Source organism: Corvus moneduloides, chromosome 16 (assembly GCF_009650955.1).
Source record: "Corvus moneduloides isolate bCorMon1 chromosome 16, bCorMon1.pri, whole genome shotgun sequence".
NCBI classification, from domain to species: domain Eukaryota; kingdom Metazoa; phylum Chordata; class Aves; order Passeriformes; family Corvidae; genus Corvus; species Corvus moneduloides.
The window spans coordinates 1,976,914-1,994,978 of record NC_045491.1 but is presented as its reverse complement, the minus strand read 5'-3'; the positions used below and the strand labels follow the sequence as shown (position 1 = coordinate 1,994,978).

Here is an 18,065-nt window from a genome sequence, read left to right as displayed (position 1 = left end):
CGGCGGGCGGCTCCCCATTGGCTGCCCGCCGGCGAGGCGAGGCGAGGGTGCTGTGTTTGAATCGCGGGAGGCGGGGGGCGGGCGGCGGCAGCAGCTGCCACGTTGCCGCCGGCGCAGCCCGGCCAGAAGGGGGAGAGGTTCGGCAAAGTCCGGAACCGCTCGGCAATGGCCGGAGGCGGCTGCTGAGGCGGGGAGCGGCTGCCGGCTCGCTCTGCCCCGCTCGGTGCGAGGGGGATCGTGGGGTGGGCGCTGCCGGCTCAGCCGCCCGGGAAGGGAAGGGGCGCGATGCTGGCCGACAGCCTGGTAGAGGAGTTCGAGATCCGCGAGGATGAGCCCTGGTACGACCAGCAGGACCTGCAACAAGGTGAGCCGGGGCCGGAGAGCCGGGGCGGCGGCGGGGGGCGTGTGAGGGAGGGAGCGCAGCGAGCCGGGTATGTGAGGGAAGGGGCCGTGGGGAACCGCCGCGGGGGTGCGGGTAGGGGCCGCATTGAGCGGAGCGTGTGAGGCAAGGGGCCGTGGAGAACCGCCGGGCGCGGGGTGTGTGAGGGTAGGGGCTGCGGCGAGGAGGGCGTGTGAGGGAAGGGGCCGCGGCGGGCGGCGAGGAGGCAGCGGCGGCGCGGGGCGGCGGGAAGGGCGCTCGGGGGCCGGGGGTGGCAGGGCGGCGGCGGGCGGGTCGGTCGTGCCGGGCTCGGAGCGTCGGAGCCCGGGATCCCCGCACGGCCGCGCTTCCCGCCGCCGCGGGATCGCTGTCACCGGTAACGACTGCGGCCGTCTTTGTCTGAGGGAAGGAGGTGCGGCAGCCGAGCTGAATGGTGCCGGGGTCTCTCTCCGCCCGGAGGGAGGGAAGCGGCTCGCCGAAAAGTTGCACCTTGCACGGAAGGTGAAGCAGCTTCTGTTCGGGGCAGGCGCTGGAAGCACCGGGTGGGATGCGCTGTTGCGCCCTGTTGAGTTCTTTGTAAGGGCTTCCAGTCGATGAAGTTGTAGTCGCAGCAGTGCTCGATTAGTCGCAGGTCCCTTAATAAAAACTTTTTAGGTTTTCTTATTAAAATATCAAATGACTCCATTATGTCTCAGAAATATACGTGTCGCTTCTGTATGTAATTCCATCAATAGGTCTTAAAACACTACATGCAAGAGGTAAATGCTGTTCTCATTTCACAGATGAGAAGGGAGCCCAGAATACAATTATAATTGCACTAAAAATCTTTTTAACAGGCATGATACGGGAAGAATGTGCAATTTCCTTAAGAGCTTAGTGGCATTTATGACTGGTATTTACCTAAGTTACATAGTTCTACTTTTTGTTCTTAATCCCAAATTTGTTTTGAAAGGCCAGCTCAAAAGTGGTGAAGTGGCTTCCTGCAAACCTGCTCCAGTCTTACATGTTTTGCTTTTATGTTGAAATACATTAATTCTTGGGATTGCTGGGGCCTGCTGTACTGTAAACCATAGAGAAAGCTAAACAGTATTCACACTGAGATCAGGCATCTGACAGCAGAAACTTTCTTAAGACAGGAACAGGTCTCTCTAATTATATACTATATAAAACAGCTAACTGTTTGAAAGCTGTATTTAGGTACTCTTCACCCAAAATTGATGTTTTCCTGGCTCTAGGATACAAACAAATCAGTTTAAATAAGATCCTGAAACTACTGTTGGCTGTCAAAGGGAAGAGAGTGAAAAATTTGAAGACATGATTCAGTAATGTTTTTACTATGTCAGTGTTTATGGAATAGAAGACCTACAAAGAGACTTCACAATGTATAACAACTGACTTCTTGCCTTCTCGATGTTTCTCTGCTTTCATTTTAATTAAAATAAAGTAAATAATCACCAGTTGACTCTGCTGTCAACTTTTAAGAAACAGTATTCCATTCTAGAGGTTACTGCTTTTTGGGGGTTGGTTAATGCGCTCTCAACATGTGAACAGTCTTTTTCTGGGGATTCTCTGTTCTCAAGCTTAAATGGAAGCAACTAATAGCCTCGCAAAAAGGAAAAGGGGGAAAATAAACTGATGGGCAAGTTGAAACGCAAAGAAGGAATTCCTTACAGGAATGTTTTTCAAATGTTGTGCTGTACTTTATTTCTGGACTCTGAAGGATACTACTCCTCCTGCTGCTAAGGCTAAGACACACAGATGTGTGTAAACAGGGTAGTAGGAGTGCTTATCAAGGTCTCGTGAAACCCTTCACAACCCAAACAATCAGTGCATGTTTAAAAACTGGTGAGTGTGATTATGAGAACCTAGGTTGTAAAACATTAGAATGCACCCTGAAACAAGCCTGAAGTCCTTGTCAGCCAGTCTTTGAAACTTAAAATTAGGGTAGGGGTTTTGGAAAACCTTGGCAGTCTTCCTACTTACCAAAGATTTTTGCCTTGACAGCAGAGATGGGCTTTTCTGGCATACTGCTCATGCAAAAAGTGCTTGTGGAAATCTTGTAAAGATGGGAACAGCCATCCTTCTGCAATGTTTTGCTGAAGTATGCTGACCTTCAAAAGAGAATTTTTTTATATGACTGCTCTTTTTGCATCTTGCTGTTACTCACTTTTATGGAATAGAGGGTATTCTGAATACAGAATAGGAAATAGGAAACTAAGTAAAAAAATAAAGGTTTAATTTTACAGTTAAGTAAACTTCAACTAGGTTTACTAATACATCTTGCACAATTGATGCCTTTTGCTGTTTAAAAGAACAGGCTTAATTTTATATTGAAAATTTCTGAATAATTTTGTTAGGTGGGTTATGAAAAAGTAGACGAGAAGGATTTTGGTACTGTTTCTATCTTTTTTTCAATGATGGTAATGCAGTCAGAGATTGTAAGGCGCTGGTAAGTGAGGCGCTGGTAAGTGAGGGCTGTTCAACATCACAGAAGACATCCTTGAAGTCTGGCTTTGGGGATTTCTGATGGAGCTGGTAAACGCCAGTACAACTAATCAGATTAACGAAAATGAAGATCTTTAGATCTGCACAGACATATTTTGCATTATTAAAAACCTCTCTGCTTCCATCTTTATGGTGAAAAGGAAAAATGCATGTCTGTCAGAATTTAGTTGTTGCTTTACATAAATTTACAACAGAAAATGCAGTTTTGCTTCTAGTGTTCTACCGTAACTCTCTCCAGAGAAATGTAAATTAACACTTTCCATTTTGTATCTGGAAAACATACATGGGACACCTCACTTGTAAAATTTGCTCTTAATAGGGCTTCCAGGTACTTGACAATGTAGAAAAATCAATGCAAAAAAATTCTGAATTTTAGAAGAGGTGAAATTATTTCAGTACTTGCTTTCTCTGTGGTTAAGGTTTTATTGTATGTTCTTGAGCGCTCCCACTTGTATCCTCCCCGTCAGAAACAAATTGTCTTAATTATAAAAGTGTTTCTCCCATAGTAACCCATTTGTGCTTCTGCCAGTCTAACAAACAGAACGAGTGTGAAGTATGACAGTAATTCTATTATTCACCTTGTATTCCAAGTACTGTGTGGTATGTGCTAGTTGATTTAGTAGATGAGGGGGCATTTAAAAATGAAGCTATAAACTCCTAAATGTACTTAAACATGAAAACAAACTTTCACTTTGGGAAGGGAAATGATAGTAATTCCATTATGTATTATGTCTTTAACATAATCCTAAATCCTCTCTAAAGCTCTTATTCTACTCTATTAAAATAAAAGAATAGACTATTTAGTCTTTGCCTTGAATGATGCTAGTATTGTTGTAAAGATTGTGGCTCCTAGTAAAGATCTGTGCAGTACAAGATTTTGTGAAGCAGGACTCCATTTTCTATAGGATAATGAATTCACTGAATTTGAAGACTACAGTATTCCATAATGAGATAGAACAAACAGCTTGGTGTTTGACTGGGAGTTACTCTGTCCATGGTAAACAATGTGCAATCTGTTTACCAAATGGGAAAAATTTAAGCAGGATGCCTTAAGGTTTCGTTATCCAAATACTTTAAATCCAGCTCTAGCATAGGCTGCTTTGTAATGAGTGGTGCTATGGTGAAAAAGCAATGTGAGGATAAACTCCTAAGTACAGACCAATATGCCTTGTGCCTTCTAATCGTACATCTTTTGAAACTGAAGAACTCCCATGCAGTGGGATTTCTTTTAAATAATTTTTATGGCATTTATGCTAAGAATCTGACCTTAAGGTAGGAAACAATGCATTGTGGCTGTAAAGAATGTGTAAAGAATAGCACAGCTGTTGTTTTGCCAGAATTGGACATCTACAACTTTATAGGCAAGCGTTTGTACTGACTTGTCCTTGTAAGTCTGAATTTGGTCTGAATAAGATCTTTGGCTTATGTATGGAGATGGAGTAATCATTTTGGACAGGCTGCCAAACTGAAGGTTAGCACAAAACAATCTTGGAACAGTATTGTATGTATTACAGTTCCTAGCTGATAAGATAAATGAGAGGGGGCAGGAAAGAGGTAGGATAACATGTTAAAGAAAGGCCATTGCAGTCAGATGAAAATGGAATTAATGTGTTCTCTTCTCTGGCTGTAACTACTGATGATGCAATACATGTCTCCTGTTTATTAATTTAAGGCTTCTTGATGTGACTCAAAGTGTTTCTTGACTTTTCTTCTGTCTCTTTCCCATTAATGATACAAGGTCTGTGTGAGAACCAACTAGGTTGTACTGTATGCATGCAGGTCATGGGTCATGTGAGGGGAAGGAGGTGGAAAATCAGAGATTTCTAGAAATCTTTTGGATCTTTGACATGTAGTACTTTGCACAGAGTAATTACAATTTTAGCATTAATACCAGGATTTATTGCTTTGTCACATTATGTTAGCTTTTAAATTACACTTGTCTTTAAACATAATATTATATGATATCTAGCACTTCTGATTCTGTTGAGCAAATATCAAGCTTCCCTCTAGAAAGCTGAGTGTTCAGATGACTTATTTCTTAATTTGCGACAACTACAGTCACTGCACCCTGGAGGTGATTGAAGATGACTGAAGTGAAATTGAGATTAAGTGCCTGAGAACAAATGACATTTAAAGTGATGTTTTGGAGCACATGAAACAATTCTTGTCACCTGGGTTTATGAGCTTGAAAAGCAGAATAGCTGCAAGCCTCCATCAGTTTTATGTCTTTTGATATTATTGGTTCACCATAAAAAGCATCTAAAACTTTCATTTAGCACTTTGATCCTGAGTGACCTGAACTCTGAAGGAGTAATGGGTAGGAACAGTCAAGTAAATAAAGAATTCATCAGCTTCGGCCTGGGTCTGAGGAACATTTACAGGGTCTCCTATGCTTATTCTTCTGAGTGCTGTAAAGATGGTGAGCCCCAAGATACGTTGGGCAGAGGTGGTGCAGACCGGGCACAGGGTGGGAGGTGAACGTGGCTGGGTGTGTCTGGACGGCTTGTGGAGGGACTGAGGAAGCTTCATGACACAGAGTGTCTCTGCATCTCAGGGCCAACTTAGACTTGCATTAGAGATGGTAGATGAATGTCCTAACTCAGTGTAAGCTAACTTCCATTTTGGGTACTGGAGATAACTTGGAGCAGTTATAACAGCAATGAAAATACCTCAAGTATTTGATAACATGCTTTAGAATTAGATTGCATTATTGTTTCTCTCACTCACATGCAAACATGATTTCTTTGTTTAGATCTTCACCTTGCAGCTGAGCTTGGGAAGACACTACTGGACCGTAACACTGAACTAGAAGAATCCTTACAGCAAATGTATGCGACAAATCAAGAGCAATTGCAGGAGATAGAGGTAACATATCTGAAGGATCCCCATGTGAAAGCATCTAGACCTGCAACATACAGTGTATAAATTAAGATCTGAATTCCTTGAGATCTGATGGAAAATACTGAACAATCTTTCACCACTTCTGCTATTTTGAGAATTTGAGAACCAGTATAGGTAGATCATACTTAGAACTGTTTTTCTGATTATCAAAAGCTTTGTGCCACTAAATGTCATGTTGGGTTTGGTTTGTTTAATGACAAATGACTGGTATTTTTCAGTTTTGTACAGAAAAGATACTTCAGTTATTTTTATTGCTCAACTTTGCTGATCTTGCCAGGTAAAATGACATTAAATTATATGATGATAAATACATTAATAATTTAAAGTATTACATGAGAGTTTTAATGAATTCTCACTGAAATTTAAATGCTGATAAGTGCAGGTGTGAGATTTAAGTAAAATCTAAAGATACATACTTCCATACATAAACTGGGCTGTGATAAAAGGAGCTAAAGTCTATTTTGATGTAAAAGAAACTCTACAAGGACAAAAAAAGCCAACAAAACCCAGGAAAAAAAATCCCACTTAAGTAGTATCTAAATATAGGACATAGTGGATATATTGTCCCATATTTTCCAGGGGAAAAAACCCAAAAACATAACCATCCTTTCAAAACTACTCATCTTTAGGAAACAGAGTGGGAAAACCTGGCTATTTTTGGCAATTCCTTTTTTTTTTTTTTTTAATATTGCCTATGTTCTTGCAGACCTAGCATTTGTCAGCATAATGAGATTTTTTCAGCTATTAGAGGGCAATGCATGGTCTCTAATAATCAAATTATTAAATATTCAGGACTTTGCTGACTGACAACATATTGAAAACATAGTCAGCATTTCAGTTTGGTTCTGGTGTGAATCACAGGGCACAGGCTGTGACTGGTATATACCAGATTTTTACAAAATCCGATTTCCTTTGTGCTAGCAGTACTTCTGCAGGTAAGAGATGTGCATTTTGTACAGCTGCAACTTCAGACTGAAAACGCTCACTATTGTAGTGTCAACAGGTAACTGAAAGAATCCTAAGCTTAGTACTTAAAGATATATAGGTGTCTTTAAAGTAGTCAACACAAATGCAGCATTTTTAGTAAGTGATAAACAGTTTCTGAGTGCAGGTTTGATTTGTGGGAGTTTTTTGAGAAGTTACTTTTGTTTTGTACCTCATATATTTGGCTTTTTTCTGTTATGTACTAAATGTAATCTTTGTTATCCTATTCATTCTGGGATACAATGGTTGGAATGGCTGATATTTATATTAGTGCTGCAGCGTTAAAAGGTGTATTTACTTATGCAGAGGCTGAAAATAACTCATTGCCATGAATAGTTTTTATAAAAAGATCCATTCTTAAGATGTAGAGAGGACAAGCCCTTCCAAGGTGCTATACAAACACTGTAGACAAGGTTCAACACTTGTATGAACAACCACGTGTAAGAAAGTGTTTAGCAGAGTTACGACACACCTTTTGAAATAACACACCAGAACTTTGTGATAGGCAACTAACCTGGCTCATTGAGTGTAGCTACTTAATAAGCAGCTGGATTTTAACACTGTCTAGAAATACGGAAAATATACTATTGCTAAGCTACATTGATTTACAGAAATAGTCCGGTGCTGTTAAGAACGCAATATCCTATTGGTTTAAGCCAGTTTATTTGCTTAAGCTGTTCTGGTGGGTCAGTGTTTATTGACTCCATAAGAGAGCTTCAGCTCCAGGAAGTGTCATGAATGTCCTTCCAGCAGTGATCTATAGTTGGTGTGTTGCAGGGTCAAGTACTTGTGTGGTCAGACTACCTCAGACATGACAGAGGAATTTTTTCTCTCAATGTCTTGCTCTACCAAGATTTGGGCAATACTACTTTTTGAAGGCTTTATCTGATACCTCTTCAGTCTCTTTTCTCCTATCCCCCAAGGAGGATAGGAGATGTGTATTAGATTGTCCTATTAGCTCCCTCCGAAAGGGGAGGGGGAGAGTGGGAGAACAGTTTTTGTGATGCTTCAGACACATAAATAGTGCCTGCACCTTTTATTTGCCCAGCCTGTTGAGCCAAAGGCTGTATTTGTATCTGCTGTTACAGCACGCTGTCTTCTCAGTTCCATCTCCTGTCTCAATCTTTTCTCTTTCCCCAGTGCCATTTTAAAGTGTAATAGCAACAAAAAATTTTTCTTCCTCCAAAGAAGTTTCTCTTGCCTATGGATTTCTGGTAGAAAAGGGAAGATGAACCCAGAGATCAAATACCCAGAGAAACCCTCCAGCTGGGGAACTGAGTATATTAGCTTACTGGCACGAGGAATTGTTACAGGAATTCACTGAAACAAATGGGAATAAAATTTTCATATGCAAGGTGTAGTACTTAGCTGGTAAAGCACTTCAGTCTATTATTTTCATACCAGCATTTGTTTCTCTTGTGGGATCACAGGATACCCTGTTGCACAGGTTACCTGTGCAAATGGCAGATTTAGTCTCTGTGCTTGATTTTTTCCCAATTTTCAAGTGCTTGTCTCTGCAACCTACATGTGATCTTTCAGCTGTTCCTGTAGCTACTCTGCTGAATTTTTGTACTGGCTTTTACAGTGCAGTATCTGTGTAAGTTTTTGGGGCCTTTTTCCTATTAATTTGGATCTTACAGGTAGCAAAGTCTGGAACTGGCTGAGAAATCATTCTGAAATATGGCACTGCTTTGCCTGCACTGAAAGAGAAGGGTCAAAGTCTCTGATGTGCTTAAGATTACATCTCATATATTAAATACTAACATATTAAGCATTTTACATTTGGATCATTATACCTGACCTTTGTGCTGACACGTGTGCCACTAACTAATCACTGCAGATGTAATAAAGTCTGGGTGGAAACAGCAACTTTATTCCTGCCTGAATCTGTTCTCAGCACTCAGACACTGGAATCCTGACAATGTCCAATTTTCATGTGCTAGAATGCAAAGTGCTGCTTCATGTTAGGTGCTCAGTTGTAGGGGACGTGGATTAAATGTGAACGTCTAAAGTATTTATTACATCATCTTTTGGTGGTCTGGTTATACCAGGACAACGGGACACCAGCCCTGAAGATACTGGAGATGGAAGGTGAAGGAAGTGGTGCTTCACCCCTTCCATTCATCTCAAACTTCTGCAAAAGCCCATTGTAATAAGTGGCAACATTTCTTCAGGCACTAAAGCCTTGGCTCCTGTGCTTGGCCACACTCCTTTTGCTAAGGAAAGTCTGAGAATATCCAGCTCCTTCCTCAGCTATAACCAATAGGGAAAGTTAATCTGAAGTGGGTCACACTGAGATTCTACTGCTAATCTACGTTCTATTTTTGTGTAAATCCTCTGTCATGTGTGCACAGGCTACAAAAGGATCTAGCCAACAGCTATCATGTTGATCTTCTAGAAGTCTGTATGGAGCAGTTACTAGTCCTAGATAAACTTATTATCTGTTCTTAAATTGCCTAAAATGTAAACCCACCAATCTTTTAATGAGGTAAAAGGTTAAGTAGAATATTAGAAGTTTTTTAGTATGTAACAGGCCTATGTAAAGAGAAGTAATTCTGCCTAGGAGTTTGCTGGATGTTGCTACTTAAAGCTTACTTTTAAGAAAGTAACATGTAGCAATACAAAATATATTGCAAAATACAAATTCTACGCAAGAACAAAATATTTCAGATTTAGGGGGTTAGACTCAAACTGAAAAAAACTGTCTCATGTAAATGCTCATGTCCTGGGTGGGAGAATATCAAATACTTTTTTTAAGAGCTTTAGGTGATTGTGAACTGCTTAGACTAAGAATTCCAAGCTTTCTGACATTATTCAGGAAACTAAACACTCTATGTAGTTAATTGTAAAACCCAAAAGGATTAAATTGAGAATACTTCATGTGAGGCTTTATTTTTTAAAAAAGGCCAGAAGACCTTTGTTTGGGATTACAGTAACTGGAATAGTTCCCTGTGAGTAATTAAAGATTTGAATTCAATAACTTGATTATACTTCCTGACACATATTAGCCCACATACTGTCTTAAGTGTGACCACAACCTAAATTCTGCTGTGCTGAACCTAATGCTGCTTCAGACTGGAAGAACTTAGGTCAGCTGAAAATAAATTTAGTTATGTATGGTGCTACCCAATATTTCAGTTTTAATACTGAGAAAGTTGTTGGGTCAACACAGTTAAGAAATTTCTGTTGGACCCCACTGCAACCTTTAGGCCACAGCGGACAGTTGAGGGCTGTGTTGGAATCTGAAGGCTCTGTCAGTGCTGACTGCAGCACAGCCCCATCAGAAGGCGTGGGCACAGATAAGGACAGCTGGCACCATCAAACCCAGCTCCTCCAGGTAAAAGGCTGCTGGATCAGCCTGGGGTGACCTCCATGACCAAAGGCAAGCTGCCTGGTGAGTTACCTATAGCCTCTTGAGCTTACCAAAGCAAACACAGGAATTTACATTTGTAAAACTCAGGAGTTTCTCTCTGAATGTGAATAAAAATGGAAAACAGGAGTTGTGGCTTGTGTTTCAAGTGTAAAGCAGTAACAGCAGAACTGTCTTGCAGTACCTCACAAAGCAAGTGGAGCTCTTGCGGCAGATGAATGACCAGCATGCAAAAGTCTACGAACAGCTGGACGTGACAGCAAGAGAACTGGAAGACACGAATCAAAAACTGGTTGCAGAAAGTAGAGCTTCACAACAAAAGATAATAAGGTAACAAACTTTTACAGATTCCCTCACCCCCCAGCTGATAATACCAATAAGAGCAGTCCAGGTGTATTTGTGTAGTTACTGGGTGGCTGTCTCTGTCCAGTGGCGTTCTACAATACTGGTAAATTGAAAGGTTAGTTTTATTTAAAGGTCTTTTCACTTTCTAGCTTGACAGAGACTATTGAAAGTCTACAAACACACATAGATGACCTGCAACGCCAAGTGGAAGAACTGAAAAAGCCTGGACGAGGCCGGATGAGCCAGGAGAGATCTGAGCAGCCAAGATCAATGCACAGCTTCTCATGTTTGAAGGAGCTGTATGACCTCCGCCAGTAAGACTTTTTACCTTACATAGTAAAGAACACTGAAACTATTTTAAGCAAAACTTTAAGAACTAAGACACAAGCACAGATAGCAGACAAGCTGGAAGAAGAATTATCTGATGTTCACAACTACCAAAGTATCTGCACTGTGTGGTGCTGCCATTACTTCTGGCCTGCTTCTAGACCACACCAGTAGTGGTACGCCACTTTCTCCCCCAGAGCCAGCCATATCAAATGGTAGCCTGGAAAGCTTACAACAGTTTGCACCCCAGTGTTTTCAGTCAGATAAAAGCAAACACACAGATAATCAGAAAAACAAACTTATTCAATGCAAAATATTTTCTGTAACTTATCCTTTCCTTGAATGTCGATGGACGCTTCTTTAGCTTACCTGAACTGAAGCTGGTTAAAATGATCCTAAAAGCTGGGAAGATAGTGCATGGAGCACTGGGTTGCCATTTAAATGTAGAGCCATTTGACCCAGCTGAACTGCATTAGGGGGCCCATCGGGACAATCACATGGTAAAAGCTCAGAGTAACTGCAAGCCTAGAGGGCAGTTTTGTAAGAGAAGCATCTCCACAGATAGAATGGGCTCTTTGTGTCTGGGCTTCAGCACTACATGGAGGTAGTACTCCAGAATAAATTGTACATCCAAAAAGAAGTTATTTCTTGGCAATTCAAAAGATAAGTGAATCCTTCAAGCTGCCAAAGGGTCGTGAAAATACCAGCCTACAGCATTGCTTTGTTAATTATGAAGCTTGTTCCTACCATCGATAGTGACAAAATTTACAGGAGTGGAGTGCTGTAGAAAAAAATCAGTGTCAGAAAGTACTGTATGGTACAGGGAGGCAATGTGTATTTAAACTGAAATTATAATTTAAGCTTATTCAATCATCTCGTCTGTAACTTGAAACTGTTAACGAGCTGCTATTCTGCCTAAGTTGCGAGCTTGGTTCAATGGCATGGAAGTCCTTACAAACTGTTCCGATTACTAAATCGACTGACTGGTTAAGTGCAATGGCCCCTGTGAGTGCTCTGAAGTGTGTTAGCACACAGTTTAAATACATCATTAGTTACCCAGGACAGGAAAATTTTAGGTGTGGTCAGCTGTACTTCCTATGTTTGATAATCCTTATTTTGTTTCTGCAGGTATTTTGTTTATGATCACGTGTTTGCAGAAAAGATTACTTCAATGGATAGCCAGCTAAGTCCTGTAGAAGAAGAAAATGAGAAGTTAAAGAAGGCAGTGACAGTCCTGCAAGCCCAGCTGAACCTAGAGAAAGAGAAGAGGGTAACCATGGAAGAGGAATACAGTCTTATGGTGAAAGAAAACTGTGACCTGGAGCGGAGGCTGGTTGATGTAGACTTGTATCGGGCTCGTGCAGAGGAGCTGGAAGCAGAAGTAGCTGAAATGCGACAGATACTTCAGTCTGAAAACACGGTCCATAATGCAGAGAAATTGGTGCCAGAATCCTTTTTCATTTCATTTAAGGAATCTCTAGACAGGGAGCTTGGTCAGAGCCTGGCAGATGATGGACTTCTGACAGTATCGGAGCTTGAGAAGAAGGCACTGAAACGGAGCAGCAGCGAAAGCCTCCTGAGCAGTGCTGCCGGGGCAGACATTCTCAGGGGCCATGAGGAAACGTGTATTAGGAGAGCTGAAGCTGTGAAGCAGCGTGGAATCTCTGTACTCAATGAAGTTGATGCTCAGTACAATGCTCTGAAAGTGAAGTATGAGGAACTTTTGAAGAAGTGTCAAATGGATGAAGACTCTTTGAAACACAAGGCTGTACAAACGCTGAAGCAGTATTCCAGAGACCTAAATGTGGGAAACACCCAGTACGATCTTTCAGCTAGCAATCAAGAATTCACAATTGCTGAGCTAAGTGACTCTTCCACAAACGCTCTCCCTGAATATAAAGCACTCTTCAAGGAGATTTTTAGCTGTATCAGAAAAACAAAGGAAGAAATAGATGAACACAGAGCGAAGTACAAGACTCTCTCCTCTCAGCCATAACCTTATCTGTTAGTCAAGAACACACTTCATATGAATGTCAGAAGACCCCTTAAACGGATGTATTTCTTAAGCACTCAAAATGAATGTTTTTGGATTGGCTGGTAGCCCTGTAGTTAACCAAGCTAGTTAGTTATCAGCTAGATTCCCTGTTCTATGTAGCAGTAGATTTAATGTTCAGCACTGTCACACAAACTAGTGGTTGTAAAGCAAACAAATATCATAGCTTAATGCTACACTACTACTTCATATTACACTTCATCTCTGGCCAGAGCAGTGACTGACACTAGTTTCCTTATTCCACTTCAGAAACAACAGAGCTAAGAACTCCAGATCTCTCACAAGAACCAGACTGAAGCTTTCCTTTGGTTCACAGGGATGATCTAGCCCTGTGACTACGCTGATGTAGAAAATTAACAAAAGCAAATCCCCAGCCAGTCTCAGGGGCAGCATCTCCTCAGCTCCAGAGGAGGGGAGCAGTCCAGCTGAGCGTGCTTTGGCAGGGTGGTGGAAAGCTGTGCTTGCTTTAAGCCAGTACCATGTTTCAACAATCACTAAACTCTCCCACAGATCAGTATAAATGTCTTCCTACTAAGAAAGGATTTGATGTAAAGTTTGTGTGGCTTTTTAGATACAGTTTCCTTTGTAGGGCACTTTGTCTTAAGGCAAGATACTGTGAATTGACTCTGTGTTATTTGGGACCTACTGTTCTTTGGTGGAATGTCTGCAAAGTACATTTTTATGTGTATTTGGTAAGTTAGAGAGTTGTTATTTAGCTATTTAACTTTAGAAGTAGCATTGACATAGTGGAGTAGCTTTTAATGTTACATACCACAAACTCCAAGTGCTTGAGGAGACAGGCCAGGTAAAACCTTACATTGTTTTGTCTGTTGCTTCCAGTGTCAGCCTCTCTGGACCTATTCCACGCTGCCTGGGGGGGTGGGAGAGTGAACACAACACTGCCAGCACATATCCTACTGAAAACGGGGGATCACACTCTTGTTCTTCCTCTCCTTTTCCACTCCCTAATAGTAATTCATATATACTTAATTACTGAAAAACAAAGAACATGGAGATGGTGGTTGTTTAGAACAGCTTCAAGCTGTGAAGAAAACAGATGAAGAGGGAGAAAAAAAGGCACAATGAGAAGGTGACATCCTTCTCCTTGTGAAGGGTCTCAAAGCTTAATGTGGCCAGCAGTTCTTGGGAAGCAGCTTCCTGCCGAGTTGCTGCAAGGTACCAAACCCTTGACCCGGAATGTCGACAGTTTCTCAGCTTTAGTCCAGCTGCTGCTGCTGCAGCTCTGCTGCCTTATGCTGTTCTCTGTTCAGCTCGTCCTTCAGGTGCAGTATTAAGACTTCATGTTGTGGGAGTTTCTCTAAAACGTATTGCAGTCTGAAAATTATTTAAAAATGGGACTCTGAATCTTCTGAATATTTTTCTAAGCAAATAAATAATCCAGTCAAGCTGCATGTGTAAGTAGTAATTATATCCATCTGTGCCAATCAGGAAACAGTGTGCTTGGTGCAGATGACACCTGCATTATCTAGGCTCGTCATCTTTCCTACAGAATGGAGTTCCCATGAAATTTGTATTTTAGAAAAGTTAAGCTGCATGGAAAAGAACAGGCCTGTCTAGGACAGAAATCCAGATAAAAGTAAGTAGTTTTTCCTCGTTGTTGTGGCTTATTTCAGTGCTGTTCAAAAACGAGGCGAGTGGGGGAAAAGCAGAAAAGCTGTTGTGCCATGAGGTTACTGTGCTGTCACTGTGTCCCTGCCACCTGGACCCGTCTCACCCCAATTCGGAGACTGAAAGCAGGAACCTGAGAAGGGCACAAAGAAGTTCACTGCCAGTATTCCGTACCACTTCAGGGGCAATCCACACCTGCTGGGCAGAAGACATGGAAAAATAGGTGATCTTCAGTGGTTTACTACTTTTGGCTAATTTAGAGCACTTTGATAGGTAAAATTTTTGTGCTTTAAAAATACCAAAAATATTTCCTCAAAACTTCTTGATTCTTCTGTACTGTACCTCTCCCTTGGCTGCCTGTGCCATTGCTGAGCTCTGGCTGTCCTGCAGCACTTACCTGTGCAGGCTGTGCAGTAAACCCCTCCAGGCTGGGCTCTTCTTAGAGCTGCTCTTGGAGCGTGGCTTTCCCAGAGAGCTTTCCAGCCACAGGCAGTGGGTCAGTGCCAGCCAGGGCTGCCTGAACATAAAACACATCCCAGTTTTATTGATGTAGTTAATAAATTACACTAGCCTATTAAATAAGGTAGAGTTTTAGCAGTTTGAAAATATCTATTTTCCATCAAAATGCAAAATGCCATAAGTATGGTAACAATATTCTTAGCCAATCTTATCTGGATTAACTACTTTAATCTGCTTATTTTAGTCAACGACTCGAGTCAGCCTTTTCTGAGCATAAGGAGATGAAATCAATAGAATCCCCTTGGGCTTCTCATGTGATGGAAGAAGCTACAGCAGAGAGCAGGACCAGCAGTGCCCGTGTTGAGCAGTGCCCACAGCAGATACTCCTCTGGTACTGCAGGTATGGTCAGTTCAGGATGTGCTGCCAGGGCTGGGTCCCTGTCCCTGCTGCTGCCCAGGGAGCTCGGGGACTGCACTGCAGTTTGCTCTCCACCTCTGTCCTTCCTCCCCAGGCCTTCAGGATGTAAAAGGAGCAGGTGCAGCTTCTGTTTCTTCTTGGACAAATACAAGGCGGGGTAGAATTGACCTCTGAGATAAAATTTTATTTAAAAATTACACAAAATAGAGGTTTTACATGGTTGCCGTGTGGTAACTACAGCTGGATGCCTTCCAGAGGGTGCCCTCGGTTACCTACCTCGCTATATCACATCAGTAATACACAAAGTCCCTCAAACCAACCCCACACCAGTAGAAGAAATCCAGTAGTTGTTCCCCATGTTTCAGATGTAGGTACTTTTCCAAGTAACTCATTTCACAGACGACAGGTGAGAACAATTGCTATGTAGTACACAGTTCACAGACAGTGATTTTGTTCCCCCCTCCCAGGCCTGACATTCCCATGAACATGACTACCTGCTCTCTATGGAGAGGGCTGCAAGGGCTATGACAATGCTCAGACTAAAGTATGAGCATCCAGGGATTTAACAAAAACTGGGATGTTTGTAAACAAATTTAATTTATTGGCGTTACTTACAAAATAAAGTTTTAGACCATGATTTTCCATCATGTCTGTGTCACTATATGGTTTTATTTTTTCATAACGAAACGGAAAGGGAATTGCAATACATGAGAAATCCCAGATTAATCAAGCTGCAGACAGGGTCCCACGGTGCCTTCCCGGCGGCTCCCGCGCCTCGGAGGCCATGCAAACTCTGAGTGTTGGGATGTCAGTGACTGCCCGCAATGCCCACGTGCCCCAGAGCAGCTCAGATCCTGCCCTGGCTGCCGAGGCCGCGGCATTGCTCCGGCTGTGCCACCCGCTGCAGGTTCCTCTTGCGTCCCCGAGATCACCTGACACCGCTGCCACCGCTGTCAGGACTGCACCGTCCCCTTAAGATACCACATTCCCCCGTAGCTCACGCAGCAGTCCTGGGGAGACAGGGAAAGGCTCTGTTAGGCTGCTCCGGCAAGGGAACGGGCTGAGCTGGGACATGGTGGAGGTACCATCCCCGGAGGCGTTTAAGAGGTGCTGGGTGGTGGTCTGTGGTTACAGTGCTGCACTGATGGTTGGACTGGATCATCTCGAAGGTCTCTTCCAACCTTGAAGATTCTATGATTCTAAAGTCCATAAAATCTTGGGAACTGGCTGGCTCTGGGACAATAAATGTGATCAGAAACAGAAGCCTTTGTCCAGTGCACAGGAGAGAGCACGAACCCAGAGCGTGGGGTATCCCCACCCTGGAGGACAGATGGCTTCAATGGAGGGGACACACAGCAGGGGAAGGTTGAGAGCCACAAAGGGACAAATGATGCCAAGGCAGTGAGGAACAGTGGTGGCTCCTGGGGGAGAACGTGGGGCTCGTGCAGAAGGCAGCTGAGAGAGGGCAGGGTGTGTGAGGGGTGAGGAGCAGGGCAGTGGAGGGCAAAACGGGCTGAAGCTCAAGGGAAGAGGCCAAGGGGAGCAGTGGGACAGAGCAGGGGAGTGAGGGCAGTCACTGGATCTGAAGCCTTTTAAGAAACCCATTTTATGACAATGAGAGCACCTCAGCAAAGGAGCGCAGGGACTGGCCTGTCTCGGGGCTCATTTCCTTGTTTCTGTTAGGTGAGCACAAAGTCTGCAGTTCTGAGCTAATGGCTTCCCTTTCTTTTGCTCCAACCACCCTCTTGGGCAATTCAACACAGGCTCGAGCACTGCTGCAGAACTGAGGCTGTGGAGTTTAAATGTATTTTTGTTTCTGAAGTCTTGGGGCTCGTCCATCATGAAAACAAACCCAGAGGTTAGAAAGAGGGTTTGCAGACTTGATCTGCAGATGTGAAAATACAAACCCTGTCAGTCTGTTCCTGTGTGTATAAAAATGAGCACAGGCAGATGGGGAAATAGGAGTCAACAAATCCAATTTCACTCATAGAGGAATCCAATCTCTTGTGGTGTAAAGAAGCCAGAGAATCTTCCCTTTTCATTAAATCATACTTCTAAATTTTATTTCAGAAACAAAGGTAATTTCCCATACTCCTGTAACAAATGTATTCAAGGCAATAAGGCCTGCCACAACACAATGCTGGTTCCCCACTGACTTAGTGACTTACATAAAAACAGTGCCTGGTGACTTAGGGGCAGGTATTTTTTCTAGAAATAGGTTATCTGTTAAATAGCAACAGCATCATGAAAAACTAATGCCAGTACATTGTCTAGATGTTCCAGGAGAGCTGATACTTGAGCTCATGTAGTCGCTGACAAATCCCCCAGCACAGGGAGCCACAGGAAATACTGTCTAATAGGCAGAAATGTCTGAGCTTATTTTACTGCTAAGACACCTGGGTTCTTTCAAGCGAGACCAGTTTGCTTATTATCACAGCAACAGATCTGCAGTTCTTCAAAGATGCTATTATTCATTTGTAGATCACAATGTAATAAAGTACTTAAGCACTTGTCTTATTGAAGTGGGTGACAGTGAGCAAAGGCCCAGCCACAATGATTAAAGTATTACATTAGCTGGCAACTTTCTGCTTGGCCATCCTGCATCTCTTTTAAAGTCATGGCCTGTGTGGTCAGTACTTTATACCTTAAACTTCTTGAGCAAGTAAATGGTGCATCTTCAAAGACGGATGAAAGG

At 42.6% G+C, this 18,065-nt stretch overlaps 2 protein-coding genes across 5 annotated transcripts in view; one reads left to right on the top strand and one right to left on the bottom strand.

Annotated features, from left to right (window-relative positions):
* The first annotated feature begins 21 nt into the window (after positions 1-21).
* CDR2 (cerebellar degeneration related protein 2) lies at positions 22-16,017 on the top strand. 2 transcript variants are annotated; one of them, XM_032125592.1, is made up of 5 exons: positions 22-364; positions 5,637-5,749; positions 10,321-10,469; positions 10,634-10,798; positions 11,940-16,017. In XM_032125592.1, the coding sequence occupies exons 1-5, from the start codon at positions 286-288 to the stop codon at positions 12,805-12,807; spliced, it is 1,374 nt and encodes a 457-aa protein (XP_031981483.1). In that variant the 5' UTR covers positions 22-285; the 3' UTR covers positions 12,808-16,017. The 2 variants fall into 2 exon arrangements, with proteins under 2 accessions (XP_031981483.1, XP_031981484.1); XM_032125593.1 differs by lacking the exon at positions 22-364 and adding an exon at positions 9,124-9,197 and having other exon boundaries at positions 5,678-5,749.
* Positions 15,534-18,065, bottom strand: part of POLR3E (RNA polymerase III subunit E) — a 29,858-nt gene continuing 27,326 nt past the window's right edge. For 2 of the 3 annotated variants that reach the window (XR_004243340.1, XM_032125583.1), the window contains exon 21: positions 15,534-16,380. Coding sequence is in view for 2 of the 3 variants with exons in the window: in XM_032125583.1 (XP_031981474.1) it covers positions 16,324-16,380 (57 nt within the window). In the remaining variant the exon portion in view is untranslated. The remainder of the gene's footprint in view (positions 16,381-18,065) is intronic. The other variant, XM_032125584.1, reaches the window with a different exon arrangement.